Consider the following 17634-nt stretch of genomic DNA (forward strand, 5'->3'; position numbering starts at 1 on the left):
AGCTAAGTAACCTGCTTCATGGATGACAACACATAACAAAAGCATGGACATCCCAGGGCGCTGGGAGATCCACCATTCAAATAACAATAGATTGCGTTCCATCTCCCGCCGCTATGAGACCTGTTCTTTCAACGTTAATCGTGCGTGGAGTTCAAGAGCCCTTAAAGTTCACGTGTTATTTATCTTACAACCCATTTTTTTTTTTAACCAAAAATGGCGACATCTAAAGTTCTTCTCCTAGCGTTTTATATTCTCTTGGCTCACGCAAGTAAGTACAGATAAATCTAAAATTCCAGGCATTGGAGTTCGTCATAATAGCAAAAAACGAAAGACAATAACAATAACAATATAATGATATATAGTTTATTATTATTATTAAATACACTGGATATAAACCATGCTGACGTACAAGCCTATAGATTAAGGCTTTCTTTTGCTACGCGATTGCAATTTATAAATTCTAAGCTCAAAAAATGGGGATTTTATTATTTTCACCCAGTGGAGTTAAATATATGTCTCGACCATTAAAATTTATAATTATTTCAGAATGAGACATCTTTTGATATATAAAAAATAAGCTTTATCCTTAAGCAGTCGGTTTTATTCCTTAGACGGATCGAGATTCTAAAAATTGAAATTTAGAAAGTTTATAAAGTCGCATCGGATTTGTGGGGCTATGTACAGCGCTTCTGTTTTTCACTCCAGGCCAAGTCAAAAACAATACAAATACGTTATTTTCCTTGTATTTTACTAGGGTTGACAAACGCAGACGAAAAAACTCCAGTGGAACTTTTAAAAGATCTCAGGAATCTCCAAATCAATGCAATGATTACAGAGGAAAAAGAAAAACTGCGTTTAAATGCATCGGATAGTGTTGCTACAGCAGCTTTCTATGAAACACGTAAAAGAGTTTTGGAAGGTAGGGTTGTTGTAGATAAGGTTGTTTGTCTCAATTGGTTTAGTCCTCCGATAAAGTAAAGAGCGACACGAGAAGTGGGAGTGCGATAAAGAGGTTGATATTGTTTTTATTCACGAGTTCCCATATCGATCATACAGTCAATTCAAAAAATGTTGTCGTCGACCAACTCAAGCCTACGCTACTGGACCGAAAGGAACTCTGGGTAGTAATCATTGAAGCCGAGTTGACTCCATAATTTTATCTGACTAGTTATGCCTGGTTTACAGCACAAACTTTCGTAGGCGAGCGGGAAGTGTTGAAGGACACGTTTTTTCAATGCCTTCATATTTTCGAAATTGTGAACTGAATCATAACTGCTTTGTTTTTCTTTCTCTAAACCCAAAGACATACATTTGATGGATTGTTTCTCGCCATTATTATCTTATTACTAGCGGGAACAATCAATTCAGAACGAATATTTAACCGCTTCAGTGATTTTTACCCATATTCCTTTCGGTCCAGTCGCGTAGGCTTGAGCCGATCAACGACAAAATTTTTTGAATTGACTGTATGTAGAACAAGCGAGTCCACGAGAGAGAGAGCAATATCAGCATATGGAAATTAAAACAAGTGAATAAGAACGATATCAGGCTCTTAACATGCAATAATTTGTTTGTCATTGTTTGTCATATTTCACACCAGTAAAGAGTTTGAAAATCCCGTGTCTATATGCTTTTAAAGCGCAGATAACCAGATACTGCATGTGTGACAGAGTCAAAAGACACTATTTCGGACAGTAATTATTTAGTCATAAATCTATATTTTTAATTAGGAATGCCTCGTGTACACATAGGAATGTAATTCTTTAGTTAACTGTTTTGCGTGGAAAATGCGTAAGCAAGAAATAATTTCCGTACGTAATTACATTACAGTGAGTCATGCCTAGGTTTGGCGCTTGTTTACGTAAGTTCGTGTTTGGGACATCCTGTTTGCGCCTAGGGCGTGCAACATTGTATAGGATGTGTAAGGTCTTAAGAATGCAGGTTTTTCCATAAAAATAGGCCCAAACTAAGCTTAAATCAGTGTAGTAAAAGTTCTTGAAGACGTTGCACATATCAAGACAAGGAATTCTCTACGATGTAAAGAGATATCCTGTAATCTTGTTCCCGTTTTTTTTCGAGTATTGTAAAGTTGTGTGAATTTTTCAATAAATTCTTTTGTCAAAACCACTTGCAATCTGATTCATAGCTGAGCGCCTTGCCGCCGGTTACATTTTTGGTGTCAGAAGTGGGATTGCAAGAAAGTTGACATTAGTAGTTACTGATTATTTACCAACGGGAACGAGACTGAAATCATGGCAGAAGAAGCTGTGGCTGCACTCACAGAGCAATTGGCTGCACTCAAGGCACAGCTGGATGGCATGCAGGCTGAAGGAGGACCCCCTGCCCAACCTGTTCCTGCACCAGTGGTAAAAGTGACAGTGCCAAGGGAGAAGAAGCTGAGAAAGTATGCTGGTGGCAGAGACGACAAGGTGCTTGAAGACTGGATAGCGGATGCACAGAGGTCTGTGGCTGCCCAGAAGTTAACTTCTCAAGAGGCGGTGGATTTCCTGTACCATAGCTTAGAAGGAGCGGCTCGAGATGAAGTTCGACTAAGGCCTGCGGATGACTGGACAGACCCGGAGGGTTTCTTCAGGATTCTGAGAGACGTCTTCGGAGAGAAGCTCACCAAGACCCAGCTTCTCCAGAGGTTTTTCGCCAGAAAACAAGGTGACAGGGAGCCCATCCAGGACTTTGCCCATGCCCTGATGTCGATGGCGGAGCACATAACCAGAGTACACGTAGGAGCCCTGGAAAACAAGGACCAGAACCTCAGAGACACATTCGTTGAGAACTTGCGTGACAACCTGTTGCGCAGGGATCTCAAGCGCTATATCAGAGAACATCCCGAGAAGACCTTCAACGAGGTGAGGCAAGAGGCCTATTGTAGCTCGGAAGACACAGATAGAGGAGCACATCGCCATGCAGCGGCCAAGGAGGTGTTGGTGGAGAGCAACCAAGTAAATGCCATCCAAGAGCTTACAGCAGGACAGAAGGCCCTGGTGGAGAGGCTCATGCAGCAACAAAAATTGCTGGATGAGCAGCAGAAGCTGCTAACCCAACTTACCATGAAGTTAGCAAGCCCATCACCACCACGAAGTCCCCCACGTGGTCCGAGGAGATGTTACAACTGCCACGAGCTTGGACATCTTCGGCCGAACTGCCCAAAGCCCCTGAAAGACAAGGCACCAGCAGCACCACAGAAGGAGTCAAACTCCAGCTCTCCACGGCAGTGAGCCACGCCGTGGAGAGGAACTGTAGTGGCTCTAACTCTCTTTTTCAGAACGAAAAGGTTGTCGGGACAAGTCCCACAGTGGTGGCGAGGATTGGCGGAGTACCTGTGAAAAGCTTAGTGGATACGGGCTCCATGGTTACCCTCATCACCGAGTCGTTCTACAGGGAAAAGCTACAGCCAACCCTAGGAGACCTACACCCTGAAACAAGATTACTGCAGCTGCGAGGAGCTAACGGTTTGGACATCCCTTACATTGGATATATCGTCGCTACAGTAGAGATCGGAGGAGTGGTGGTCCCTGGGTGCGGCATCTTCATCACGAAGGACACAGCAGCCACTACAGTAATGCAGAGGAGGGTACCTGGCCTACTGGGAACCAACGTTCTTGGGCAGGTGCCCCAATACCAACAGATCCTGCAAGATGAAGAGAAGGAGAGTAAACGTAAAACTGGGTTCGTGAAAGTAGCCGGCTCAGACAAAGTCTGGGTCCCTGCTTTCACAGAATCTGATATCTTGGTCACAGGCCCATCATGGGGCACTGATGCTGTGATCGAACCCCTTGGTGTACCAGTAGAAGGAAACCTCACCGTGGCCAGTACTCTCGTGGATACTACCAAGACGTGTTACTATGTCAGAGTTGCCAACCAGACGGCAAAGGACATATGGCTAAAGCCGAGGACGCGGATTGGAATTGTGCGAGAGGGAGAGATGGTCAAGAGAGGAGAGCAGTTGGAGTTCCTACACGGGAATAACATGGTGACAGTGTGCTGTAACCTTAGTGCTGACCCTCAGATGCCACCCCAACGGGAAGCTGTGGGCAAAGTACGTTGGCAAAGGATACAGAAACCCCCTCACGGGATTACCCTGGAACATTTCCCCGGGACGGAACTTCAGAGGGAGAAAGCTCTCCAGATGTTCGAAAGAAATGAAGAGGTGTTTGCTTCATGTAAGGAGGACCTTGGCTGTACAAAGACAACATATCATCGCATCTACACAGACGATGATGTGCCTGTCACAGAGCGTTACAGAAGGATTCCTCCAAACCAATACCAGGAGGTGCAACAGCATCTACAAGACTTGCTAGAAAAAGGAGTGATATGTCCAAGTGAGAGTAACTATGCCTCCCCAATAGTGCTTGTACGAAAGAAGTCTGGAGCCTTGAGGATGTGCGTCGACTACCGGAAGCTGAACCAGAAAACCAAGCGTGATCAGTACCCCCTACCAAGGATAGAGGAATCACTGGAGGCACTGCGTGGCGCAAAGTACTTTTCCACCATAGATCTGGCATCAGCCTACAATCAAGTTGAAGTCCATCCTGATGATCAGCACAAGACTGCGTTCACAACGCCCATGGGTTTGTTTCAGTACACTCGGATGCCGTTTGGACTACAGAATGCCCCAGCGACCTTCCAAAGGTTGATGCAAGGAGTCTTCCGAGAGGACATACTTCGCACCCTGATGGTCTACCTGGACGACATCATAGTCTTCTCATCCACCATTGAAGAACATCTTGAGCGGTTGGAAACGGTATTCAGTAAGCTGAAGCATCATGGATTAAAGGTTGAACCAACCAAGTGTCAACTCTTCAGAGATCGGGTGTCCTACCTGGGGCACGTGGTCTCTGCTGACGGTGTCGAGACAGACCCTGAAAAGACAAAGGCAGTTAACGAGTGGCCAGTCCCCCAGACAGTGCGCGATGTGCGATCATTCCTTGGTTTCGCGTCTTACTACAGAAGATTTGTCCCCAAGTTCGCTCAAGTGGCAGGTCCGCTGCACAAGTTAGTTGCTGAGCTCGGGAGCGGAGGAAGTAACAAGACCACCCGAAAGCAGATTGGCGTACTGTGGACAGAAGAGTGCCAAAAGAGCTTCAACAAGTTAAAGAATCTACTAACCTCAGCACCAGTGCTGGCCTACCCGGACTACACCAAGCCCTTCATCCTAGAGACGGATGCGTCCAACGAAGGATTGGGAGCCGTGCTGTCCCAAGAACAGGACGGAAGAGTCAAAGTGACCGCTTATGCCAGCCGAGGCCTGAGAGGTGGAGAGCGAAACATGGAGAACTACTCATCGAGGAAGCTGGAACTACTAGCCTTGAAGTGGGCTGTATGTGAGAAGTTCAGGGAGTACCTGCTGGGATCGAAGTTTGTCGTCTACACAGACAACAACCCGCTGACATACCTACAGTCAAAGAGTAAGCTGAAAGCTGTGGAGCAGAGGTGGGCTGCAGAGTTAGCAAACTTCAACTTCACCATCAAGTACCGCCCTGGACGTCACAACCAGAATGCAGATGCTCTAAGTCGCATCAACCGAGATGAAGAACCAACCACAGTTGAAGTAAGAAGTACACTAGCCTATTCTACCAATACTACAGACCTACCAGAAGAGGTACGTCAACATTTGATGGTATCAGCAGCGTTCATAAGCAACACAGAGACAAGTGCGCTGGAGGAGCAAGCAACCTCATTCCCAACCACACCTCTCACAGAGATCCAACGACTACAGCAGGAGGACCCATGTATCAGTCGTCTCCTCCACTACCGAAACCTTGGACGTCGGCCAAGTAAAAGGCAAAGCCAACAAGAGACAAGGGATACAAGGAAGTTGCTTAGTCACTGGAACAGGATTGAGGAAAGCCATGGAGTTCTCTACCGCCGTACAGGAGTCGGACAGGGAAGTGAGCTTCGGTTACTGCTACTCCCCACATCAATGAAATCACAAGTACTGAAGGGTGCGCACGATCAATGTGGACATCAAGGACAAGACAGGACAGAACAGCTCTTGAGGAAAAGATGTTGGTGGCCCGGTATGCAAGGAGATGTGAAGCAATGGATCTCAAATTGTGAAAGATGTGTCATTGCCAAAGGATCCTACCTTCCAGTCAAGACGCCGATGGGCAGCCTACTAGCTACTAGGCCATTGGAAGTGCTAGCGATGGATTTTACCTTGCTTGAGCCTGCAACAGATGGAAGAGAAAATGTCCTCGTGTTAACAGATGTGTTCACAAAGTTTACAATTGCTGTACCTACCCGTGATCAGAAAGCTACAACCGTAGTCAAGACCCTGATTAAAGAATGGTTCCTTGTGTATGGAATCCCCCAAAGAATACACTCTGACCAAGGCAAGTCATTTGAGGCAGAACTAGTCAAGGAGTTGTGTGCAGTGTATGGAATTAAGAAGTCAAGGACAACCCCCTATCATCCTCAAGGAAATGGGCAGTGCGAAAGATTCAACCGTACACTACATGAGCTTCTAAGAACTCTACCAGCAGAAAAGAAAAGAAGGTGGTCTGAACACCTGAAAGAGTTATGTTACGCCTATAATGCTACGCCACATGCAACGACTGGATACTCACCCTTTTACCTGATGTTTGGTCGAGATGCCAAGCTACCTTTGGACATTCTACTTCCTGATGATGACAGACAAGTGACAGTAGACAACCAGCAATGGATTACCAAGCACCAGACTCGTCTACGAGAAGCTTACACCACTGTGACACAAAACTTGAAGGAAGCTGCTACCGTCAGAAAGAAGATCCATGACCAGAAGGGCAGAGCACTGGCCGAACCACTACAAGTTGGAGAGCGAGTACTCCTTCGCAACCGTAAAGTCAGAGGAAGAAACAAGATTCAAGATAAATGGGACAACCAAGTGTACAAAATCGTCGAACGAAGAGACAACAATACATATGTCGTTGAAAGAGCTGATGGACATGGAGGAGATAAAGTTGTTAGTCAAGGAGAAATGCAAGTGTGTCCAAGACCAATGCTGGAGATACGAGGACGACACAGGCAAGCTGACAGGTCTAGACAAACATGTACTGCATCGCCAGAATCATCAGATGAAGAAGATGACATTGGAGGAATGACAATCGCCTTTCAACCAATGACAGAACCAGCTGAACCTGATGATGATGATGATAGTGATGATGCGTCTGAGGAAGAACTGGCTGCACCTGTACTCCGACGTTCCACAAGGACAACGGCAGGCCAACACAGCAACCTCTATAATCTTCCAAGATCCGCACTTCAGTACTGACGAGTCCACCTGCGTATCATTGTTCCTGAATTTGCTCGAGGACGAAGCAAACAAAAAGGAGGGGCAAGTGTGACAGAGTCAAAAGACACTATTTCGGACAGTAATTATTTAGTCATAAATCTATATTTTTAATTAGGAATGCCTCGTGTACACATAGGAATGTAATTCTTTAGTTAACTGTTTGCGTGGAAAATGCGTAAGCAAGAAATAATTTCCGTACGTAATTACATTACAGTGAGTCATGCCTAGGTTTGGCGCTTGTTTACGTAAGTTCGTGTTTGGGACATCCTGTTTGCGCCTAGGGCGTGCAACATTGTATAGGATGTGTAAGGTCTTAAGAATGCAGGTTTTTCCATAAAAATAGGCCCAAACTAAGCTTAAATCAGTGTAGTAAAAGTTCTTGAAGACGTTGCACATATCAAGACAAGGAATTCTCTACGATGTAAAGAGATATCCTGTAATCTTGTTCCCGTTTTTTTTCGAGTATTGTAAAGTTGTGTGAATTTTTCAATAAATTCTTTTGTCAAAACCACTTGCAATCTGATTCATAGCTGAGCGCCTTGCCGCCGGTTACACATGACAAAGTCTTGTTATTCTTGGTTGCTTAATTTACATAGCTCGGAAACGTTTTCGGAAAGGAATTGGAGAAAATGGAGAAAATAGGCAATGAAGTAAACGCACCAACGCTTAACAGCAATCTTACATTAATTCTGATTTCAGTAAAAACATGCTATTCGAAAATTTTATCTTTCCTTTGAAACCTTTAAAAAAATTTTTGGTATCGCGCGGATAAAACCCAGCGGTTTTTGAGCACGCACATCGTGGGCTCAAATCAAACGTTCAAAAGCATTCAGTTGTCTTTATATTCCTCTCTTTATGTTTTTTTGTTACTCTTTAGCCGACAGTGAAATCTTTGAAATCAACGCTACCCCTTATTCACCATTTAAGGCAGAAAAGAGTGCTAAGAACCTTGGTTATCTTGGCAGAGGTTACGATGTATTGTTTGGTAACCCTTTGGATGAAGCTGGCCGAGTAGATCCTGGTATGGCTTAATTTTTTTAAATTTATTGTAAATACTTATATTTCATTTTATTTTAATATATTTTAATTTATCATTTATTTACACCTGATTGCAAGAAGGTTGTCACAAAACAACAAAAACAACAAAACAACAAAACAACAAAACAACAAAAACAACATAAACAACATAAACAACAAAAACAACATAAACAAGAAAATAACAAATATTAAATACATTATTTTTTAAGCAAAACCGGTGCAAATATTTAATTGTTATGAAGGCATTTAGGACTTTTTTGGTATTACTATGAATTAAAACTATTTTTATACGACAACGGTGTTGCACTTTGGTGTATATCATTAATTTACTTAATTGTATTATTTTTTCTTTTCATTATTATTATCATCATCATTATTATTATTATTATTATTATTATTATTTTTATCCAAACATTTAAATGATTTTAACTATAGTACATGCTTTTTATAAGGTTTCCGCTTACAAGCAGTAGAACTGGGATACTTTCAAAACAGATTTTCTGATGACGGTGAATACCGTATTCCTGATAACGCTGATATCATCATGGAACCTAGTGCCCTGTTCTCCTCTACCTTCAATGAAATGAGAACCGAAAATGACTATAAGCAGCAACTTAGTGAAGATGTTAAAACAACGGCTGGCTTTGGGTTTGGTGGTAAGAACAGTAAATAAAACTTTCATGGGTTACCTTTGTATAAAATGTTCGGTGGGGGACGGGGACGAGCCCAACCTCTACTCATAATGTTAAAGATGGCGACTAGTTTACACTCAGCCGTTCAAATTATCTAATGTTATAGCCTGCCTTAATTATGGGTTCACATTTAGATAAAGAAATTTATCTCTAAAAGTTTGCTTGCAAATTCTAAATAATATTTTGAGAAATAAACCCTCAATGGTCTAATGGTCCTCGATGCCTTGGTTTGGTTACACCTACTTGCAAGAAGGTTGTCATACAAGAATAGAGCATTAGTAATTTAGTGAGAAAGGAATACAATAAAAGACAAAAGAAAAAGTTCAGCTTCAGTGATCTTATTTTGTTTTTTAATATAATTCCTATCCCACTAAATCACTAATGTTCTATTTTCGTATGACAACGTTCTTGCAAGTAGGTGTATCCTTATTTGTGCATTTAATTTTTCTTATAATTTTTGTTTGTTATTTCTATCTTCATATTAGCGGGTTTCGTTAGTGTATCAGGTGAATTTTCTCAGAGCAAAAGTTACCAGAGTACCAAAGAAAGCATCAAAAAAGGCGGGAAAGTCAACATTGATATCATTGGTCGAGCAATAGCTTACAAGGCTTGGTTACATACTCTTGGAGACATGAATGCATCTGTTGCTTTACAAAATACTATCAAAGATCTTCCTGCTCAGTGCCCTAATCCTGATAACGATTTATCATCTTATTATCGATTAATTCAAAAATTCGGAACCCATTTTACGAGAGTCACGACCATGGGAGCCAAGGCTGTCCAACGACTGACAATGACCACTGAAGGTATGCTAAATTGTCTTATTAAATCGTTAAGTTTTTGGTTTTGGCCCAAACACTTTATGCGTTTTGGCAGTTAGATCTTTTAAAAAACGACATTAACGTTGGTTAAGATTATCTATATGAGTCGAAAAATACGCGAGTGCAGTTTAAAATAAAAATTATTTTTTTCAAATTGCAAGAACTGGATACTGCCATCAGCAATTTTTTGAACCAAAAGTTTTTTCTTTTTTTTATTTCTTTTTTTCTTTTCTTTTCTTTTTTTTCTTTTTTTTTTTCTTTTTTTCTTTTCTTTTCTTTTTTTTTTGGATTTTGTTTTTGTTTTTGTTTTTTTATTTGTTTGTCATATTGATATTAAAAAATTCTATTGAATGATAATTATTTCAATCCCCTTCTTGCTTAAAGAGAGTATGGAACTAAAGCACCAGGGAATTAGCACCAATCAAGTCGTGAGTGCAAGCGTTGGTTTCTCGGCGAAGGGTGTCAGTGCAAACGCCAACTTTGGACACGAAAAAAGCTCGAGCTCTGATACTAAAGTTAGTGATACCCTTAAGAAGATGAACATACAAAGAAGAGAGTTCTATATTGGTGGGGAGCCTCCGTCTTTGCCGTACTCGCAAAGATATTATTATTCTATTAAAATAGGTATGTGGCTTGATACTCAAGTTTCGACATCGCCAACTATTCCGGCCATGCGCCGCTCGCCAAGTCAGCAGATATCTTGTATAAAATATAAACCACAGGAAGCCCAAGCTCTCTCAGGCCTGGACTTAGAGAAACATAACTTTTTGCTACGGTATTCCTGTGCTTTAATAGGTATCCTATTCCAAACGATGGCAAACGAAAGCTGAGGATTCAAGCTTTATTTTGGTACCAAACATGCCGTGTTTTGCGAATAATTTCCAAGGTTTTTACTTCACAAAGTGCCTATTCTTGAAGAAAGGATCTCACAAACTCGTCTCAAATCGGAGCTTTTTGAAAGTAAAAAACGAAAAGTATAAATTCATTCAATCGACCACAGATTCGACATCAGTAGTTTAGAATGTGTGTATTTTATGGATCGACTCCGGCAAATGAGGTAACTAGTTTTGATTTTGAGAAATCCTGTTCATAATATTTGCCCTTTTGTGTTTTTCTTGCAATTTAACAAAGCACATATGGCAAGAAGGCTGTTAAAATCTAACTATCGAGACGAAAAGGTTTTTCCAAACAAATAAAAGTATGTTTGGTAAAAATCAAATGCTTTAATGTTATACAATGTTTTTCTACCCCGGCAAGTTGAAAACTGTTTACACAGAAATTTATAAATCGAAAAGTATATTGACTCTCTATACATTTCTTTGTAAAATCTGACTTAACTCGCTTAACACTTTCAAGTGACACCGCTGCATTTGCACGCGGGCGCATGACCGGAATAGTTGGCGATGAAGCACATGGTTAAGGTGCTGACACACTGTGCAACATTACATGCAACATTGCACGCAACAGGACTGTTGCAGCGTGTGTCTACCCCAAACTAGCTTGTTTCACGCAACGTTGCTTGCAACAAATCTGAAGTTGAGTCGCGCTCTACTCTTGCAACATTGCGCGCAACAAATTTCATCATGTGAACATGGCTGCAACATTGCCTGCAACATTTTGAAATTTCCAGTCAATCAGCTTGCACCAAATTTATAACTGCTGACCAAATATCTTAACATAGCAGGCTGACACAAGCGATGTTGCTTGATTTTGTTGCAATGTGTGTCATCCCGATTCTAATTTGTTGCTTGCATTGTTGCGTGCAATGTTGCACCGTGTGTCAGCACCTTTAGCTTCCAGGGATCGCGGAGCCCGGGTGGGGGGAATGGGGGGAGGAAGGGGGGATGCTTCAAAATTTTAAAACTCGAAATGCAAAGGGTTTCCATTTCACGACAATTTTTTGTCGTTATTTTATAGATGGAGAAGAAAACGACGACCCCGGTATTGGTAGTACCGAGTCTCTTCGTCAATGGGGAAGAAGTGCCTTTGAAAGACCTGTCCCTATTCAATACCAGCTGCTGCCAATCATGGAATTGTTTGAAAAGTCATACCTACCTAAAGTCAACCAAGCCAAAAAAGTTATTGACGACAAAAAGAATTGTATGAAGATTGCCCTTATGAATTATTGTTCCAAGGTTGCATCCAATTCGGGAGACTGTGTTTCTTATGATGATGGTAGTAGTGAACCAAATGCAATACGCTATGGGGACCTCATTGCAATACAGAAAGGAGTGAGTAATGGCAAGGCTGAGTATCTTGATGTTCCAGAAAATAACCCAGCGTTTGCTTTAGGAGATAAACCAGACTACTTGAAGGTAATATATTTTACTAAAAGTAATGCAAAATCTAAAAGTAATGCAAATGTTTCCCAAATAAGATTGTCGTTCGTGTGGCCATCAACTCTTTATCCATATTAAGTAAGCTTACCTTATTTCTAACTGATAGAATTCCTTTGATAAAGGGTATAATCCTTCAAAATCTCAGTAAAAGTGAAGCAAACTTTTCCCAAATAAGATTGTCGTTCGTGTGGCTATCAACAGTCTATATCCATATTTTGTAAGCTTACCTTATTTCTAACTGATCGAATTCCTTTGATAAAGGGTGTAATCCTTCAAAATCTAAAAGTAATGCAAACTTTTCCCAAATAAGATTGTCGTTCGTGTGGCTATCAACTCTATATCCATATTTGGTAAGCTTACCTTATTTGGAAGTGAACATAGAAAAAACACTTGAAATCAGTGTCCACCATCTTGAATTTAGCTTAGAGACCTGGCCTTTGACAAAGGAAGCCCAACACGTTTAAAACCACAGGGAACCCAAGCGAACGACAATCGTCACTCTAAAACACGATTTGTTTTTTTGACATTTTAAAGGTTATGCCTGTTGATCCAAATGCTTACTGGAAATACGGTAATGCTCTTCATTACGGAGAACCATTTAACTTACTCAGTGAATATGGTGGACAGCAGAAAATTGTTAGTTGCGGCTATGGCAACAACAAACACTATGCTATTTTTAACTATGGCAAGAATGATGACGTCAAAATCACGTGCGAAGAACAAGGTTTCCCTGGTGAGAAAAATTGATGAAAATATTTTAGAAAAAAAGTTGTCGAAGATAATAGTTTTAATCCGTTTTTAAAATAGGTGTACGTTTTAGGTACTCAGCACTGAAGCAAAGTTCAGAAGCTTTTGCAAGATGAACAGCAGTGTATTGTTAGATAGAACATACCTTTTTAGACCTTTTAGTTTAGACATCTTGAATTATGAGATGCCGAGGTGGCAAACGTAGAAAATTTATAAAGCATAGATTGAATGACAGGGTTATGTTTTCAAATAATTTGAAGTCTTTGTGTTTCGCATATTGTTCCAGCTACCAGCAAATTCATTGAAATGTGTAAAAATATTTAAAGAGACATCCTGACAGTTGTGCAGTCTATAATCATTCCAATAGCTGCTCACGTTTTAAGTAAAACAATAACATCCCCATCGTATCGGCAAAATGGTCTATTCCCCTTACAATTTTCATAGCAGCGTTGGTTTCAACCTATAAGCCTGAAGCAAGATGACGTTTTACCTCCGACTCTATACCATCATAGTTTTTAAAATTCTTTCATATGAAAAATTTTGATTCCTTAGGTAATACAGGAACAATAGTCATAATTAAAGAACAAAAGCAATGTGAAAAGGATTATGGTCTAGAGACGGGGGTGAAACGTCATCTCGCTTCAGGCTTATTGACGTTCATTTCTGAGATACCTTCTTTTTAGTCAACAGTCCGCTGACTTCTGTACTTGACTCTTGCAAAAGCAAACCTCCTGGACGTTGAAATATAATACTTTGAGTATTGATTCTAAATAATTTAAAATTTTAGATAGTGAAATTGACTTAAACACACAACATGGCGGGGTTCATAACAAAGCACACTTTATTATAATGCAACGTCCATTACCTCATCATATCATCATATCATCAAAAAAGAACCTTCGCTTTGGCTGCACCGGCACTCTGGAACAATCTCCCTGATGCAATTAAGTATTCAAGTTCAGTTTCAGAGTTTAAATCTGCACTAAAACACTACCTATTCACCAGGAGGAACTGACTGTTTTTTCAATTTTTTTCCACGAACTTGATATCCGTCTGGACCTTTTGTAAAAAGCATCGAGACGTTGTATGACACGTTTGTTAAGAACTTTATATTATTGCAAGTTTTATTTGTCTGTATATATCATGTTTACATTGACCAGCGGACTAAGTCTAGGCTGGTTAAGTTCATCATTTTTTTTCAATCCTTTCTTCAGCTTATGCATATTCATAGAACTTCTTGACTATATAATAATAATAATAATAATAATAATAATAATAATAATAATAATAATGATGATGATTATTATTATTATTATTATTATTATTATTATGTTAATATCATTAATGATGAAAAGGTAAATTATACACCGTGAAAAGATGAAAAAACTTACTGACGTTTCGGACGCTAGTCCTTCGTCGGAGTAAAAGAGAAAGAAGTGGTAGAAAGGAGTGTATATATGATAGAATAAGACAAAAGAAACCAATGAGAGCAAGGTAGGCAAGGAAACAAAAACAAACAATCAAAAGACAAAAGAAAAGGTTAGTTGAAAATAAAGCGTTCATTAATCCCGTTGGGACTAAGAGTGCCCAATAGGTGAATAAGCCGCATTTCTTTGGTCTTGCGACAATCATTGTTGCCGTTAAGCAAAGAAAGACCGAAAACAATGAAGTCAGAAAGAGAATGGTTAGCTAGATTAAAATGGCGGGAAACTGGTTTGGTGGGATCGTTATTGCGAATATCATAAAGATGATTATTATGGTTTCTTTTGTCTTATTTTATCATATATACACTCCTTTCTACCACTTCTTTCTCTTTTACTCCGACGAAGGACTAGCGTCCGAAACGTCAGTAAGTTTTTTCATCTTTTCACGGTGTATAATTCAACCTTTTCATCATTATTGTTTCATTAGAAACACCGACGCAGCTCACACTAGTTTTTAGCTAGTTATATCTTCTTAATATCATTAATATCAGTACAAAAATATTTTTTCAGCTGGTTTATTATATTGCGATTAAATTTCCAATTTTCATGAACCATTGAAGTAAAATGCGGTTTTCTCATGAAATTCAAAACGCGGAATCCTCTTACCAGCTAATCATAATTTTACTATATTACTATCCTTATGGAACTGAACAAGAGTTTTATATTATTTTAGTTGGCAAATGGACAACTGAAGAAAAAGAAAGTTGGCGTGGAAAGAAAGGCAAAGACATTCTCGACAGAAAGATGACAGTTAGAGAATGCGAAGTGGACTGCGTAAATAAACTACAGGACGAATGTGTTGGCATTCAATATATTGAGTCATATCAGTATTGCTCTTATTGTAAAAAGACAGACGAAGTTAAACCATACAAATTCCAGCTTGATACCTCACCGGTATATTTCTACGGAAGACGTACGTAACAATTTTCTTACACATTAAAATATATTTTGTTTGAAGTAACATTGGATTGCAGCAATAGACCTATCCCGAATTCGCTTGACTGACTACGAAAAATGGTTTGAAGTTGAGACTGAACTTGATTCTTTTATTCATCAAGTTCAACCTCGACTTGAAACCATTGTTTCGTGACCAGTCAAGCGAATTCGGGATAGGTCTATTGCCACTCAATAGCTCCTAATTCATCGTGGTCCAATGCTTTCCCATTTCAAACCACGTGCCATTTCCTAGAGTATCATTTCTTTGTTTAACGGTTGCACATGAGAAGACACATGAATATGGATACAATTGAAACCAAGAATCTTATTCTCAAGAGAGTGACACGTGGTGTGATATAGTTTTCTCATAGACCACGTGTCATCCTCTAAAATATCACTTCTTTGTTTAACGTTTGCACATGAGAAGACACATGAATATGGATACAATTGAAACAAAGAATCTTATTCTCAAGAGAATGACACGTGGTCTGCTTGCTTTCTCATAACAGACCACGTGTCATCCATCCTCTAAAGTATCATTTCTTTGTTTAACGTTGCGCTTGAGAAGACACATGAATATGGACACTGTCATTGTTACTGTTACTTTCGCTGTCACTCAGTCACTGTCAGTGTCAATGTCACTCAGTCACTGTCACTCAGTCACTGTCACTCAGTCACTGTCACTCAGTCACTGTCACTCAGTCACTGTCACTCAGTCACTGTCACTCAGTCACTGTCACTCAGTCACTGTCACTCAGTCACTGTCACTCAGTCACTGTCACTGTCGCTGTCCCTGTTCTCACTGCATAATTAATGAGCACGAAGCAGTATAAATTGAGGGTGCCAATGTGGTTAGTAGTTGACAATTAACAATTAACAAAAAAAAAAAAAAAAAAAAAAAAGTAGTTAACTGATAAATAACGCGCTTGTAAAATTATTACACTTAACAGACATTCGGCCGAAGAATTAGTACTGTAGTTAACTGACAATTAATTAAATTGGGTACGCCCATTGGCACCCTTTCAATAAACGTCACATACATGTCTTGTTGGAATTATTGCGTAACATCGTGCAGAGCGTTGGAAAGCGATTTATATACCACTGTCATATGATTACAAGTTTTAAAATTGATAAAATCTTTCATAAACTGAAATACGTTTATAAAATACTAGTACTTTCTTATTTGCATTACAGTTGATAAAAAAGGAGTATTGCCACAACCGAAGCTGACTGTAACTCTATATTTGGCCTCTCCGACTGGCAAGAAAGAGGGAAGTATTGTTATGGAAAACGATAAAGCCTATATAGGTAGGTAACAGGAGCCCATTGCGCGGAAATGTGATCGCCCGGGTGTAGTCTTGAGAAAGACTGTTGTTGGTGGTGACTGAGGTTTTGACAACCTTAGCGGAAGTCATCTTCAGAGTCCAGTGAGAAAACGAATATTCTACAACCACCACTCCACGTACGGGGATCTTCCGTGAGTTTCCCTCCACCCTCACACGCACTACATTCTATATTTACAACAGAAAACCCTTGTGGCAAGGGAAAACTAAGGCTCGAACCCTTACCACAGCGGTGAGAGGCGAGAGGTAAACCACTACCTCACCCATGCAAGCCTTCGATTCAAGATGTTTTTTTTTTTGCAGGAGTGGGGGGTGGGTGGGGGGTTGGAAAAGTCTACGGAATTATCAGTAGGTACTAGATGGTTTTCATTGTTGTTCTCATTCAGGAGTTACATCCTACGAAAGTAGAGATACTTTGTATGACGTTCGCCGTCCAGCTTTCCTTAAAGCTGTTGCAAAGGCGATACAAGTACACCAGGACAACGGCATACCCAATACCAAACACAATGAACTGAAAGGTTAGTATGGAGATGAGATGAGATGAGGTGAGACGCGGCGCGGTGCGTTGCGTTGCGATGGGATGGGATGGGATGAGATGAGATGAGATGAGACGAGACGAGACGAGACGAGACGAGACGAGACGAGACGAGATGAGATGAGGCGAGATGAGATGAGATGAGATGAGATGAGATGAGATGCGCTCTTTTCTTTTTCCGAACGTAATAATCAACGCTGTATTTCTTTCTTATTTCACTCCAGAATGTACAAATCGCCCAAAAGATACTCATCTCGAGTGCTCATTTTGGTTCAAGATTCTAGCTACCCAGAAAAATCTTCGAATCTATCCCAACGTACACTTTGAAAAAGAAAGCGAATCTCCAGGGAATTGAAGTATTCGGTTGCATAAAATAACATTGACCTAATGCACCGTTTCTATTTTAGAAAG

The 17634-nt window shown here is 40.3% G+C and overlaps 1 protein-coding gene across 1 annotated transcript; it reads left to right on the forward strand.

Annotated features, from left to right (window-relative positions):
• Positions 1-213: 213 nt before the first annotated feature.
• On the forward strand, positions 214-17615 carry LOC116307212 (uncharacterized). The gene is made up of 12 exons (XM_031717367.2): positions 214-268; positions 755-919; positions 8166-8309; positions 8779-8982; positions 9504-9824; positions 10224-10463; positions 11757-12154; positions 12713-12911; positions 15083-15322; positions 16540-16653; positions 17075-17206; positions 17448-17615. The coding sequence occupies exons 1-12, from the start codon at positions 214-216 to the stop codon at positions 17576-17578; spliced, it is 2343 nt and encodes a 780-aa protein (XP_031573227.2). The 3' UTR covers positions 17579-17615.
• Positions 17616-17634: the final 19 nt, after the last annotated feature.

The sequence above is a fragment of the Actinia tenebrosa genome, unplaced genomic scaffold, assembly GCF_029948245.1.
Source record: "Actinia tenebrosa isolate PJP-AT-01 unplaced genomic scaffold, QUT_ActTen_1.0 PGA_scaffold11__36_contigs__length_13525064, whole genome shotgun sequence".
NCBI classification, from domain to species: domain Eukaryota; kingdom Metazoa; phylum Cnidaria; class Anthozoa; order Actiniaria; family Actiniidae; genus Actinia; species Actinia tenebrosa.

What these genes read in the sequence shown, in the direction of transcription:
- LOC116307212 (XM_031717367.2), top strand. Translation starts at nt 214, where the DNA reads ATGGCGACATCTAAAGTTCTTCTCCTAGCGTTTTATATTCTCTTGGCT. An exon ending in AGCTGGCCGAGTAGATCCTG is followed by an intron (nt 8,310 to 8,778) that starts GTATGGCTTAAT and finishes GCTTTTTATAAG; the next exon opens with GTTTCCGCTTACAAGCAGTA. An exon ending in TTATTATTCTATTAAAATAG is followed by an intron (nt 10,464 to 11,756) that starts GTATGTGGCTTG and finishes GTTATTTTATAG; the next exon opens with ATGGAGAAGAAAACGACGAC.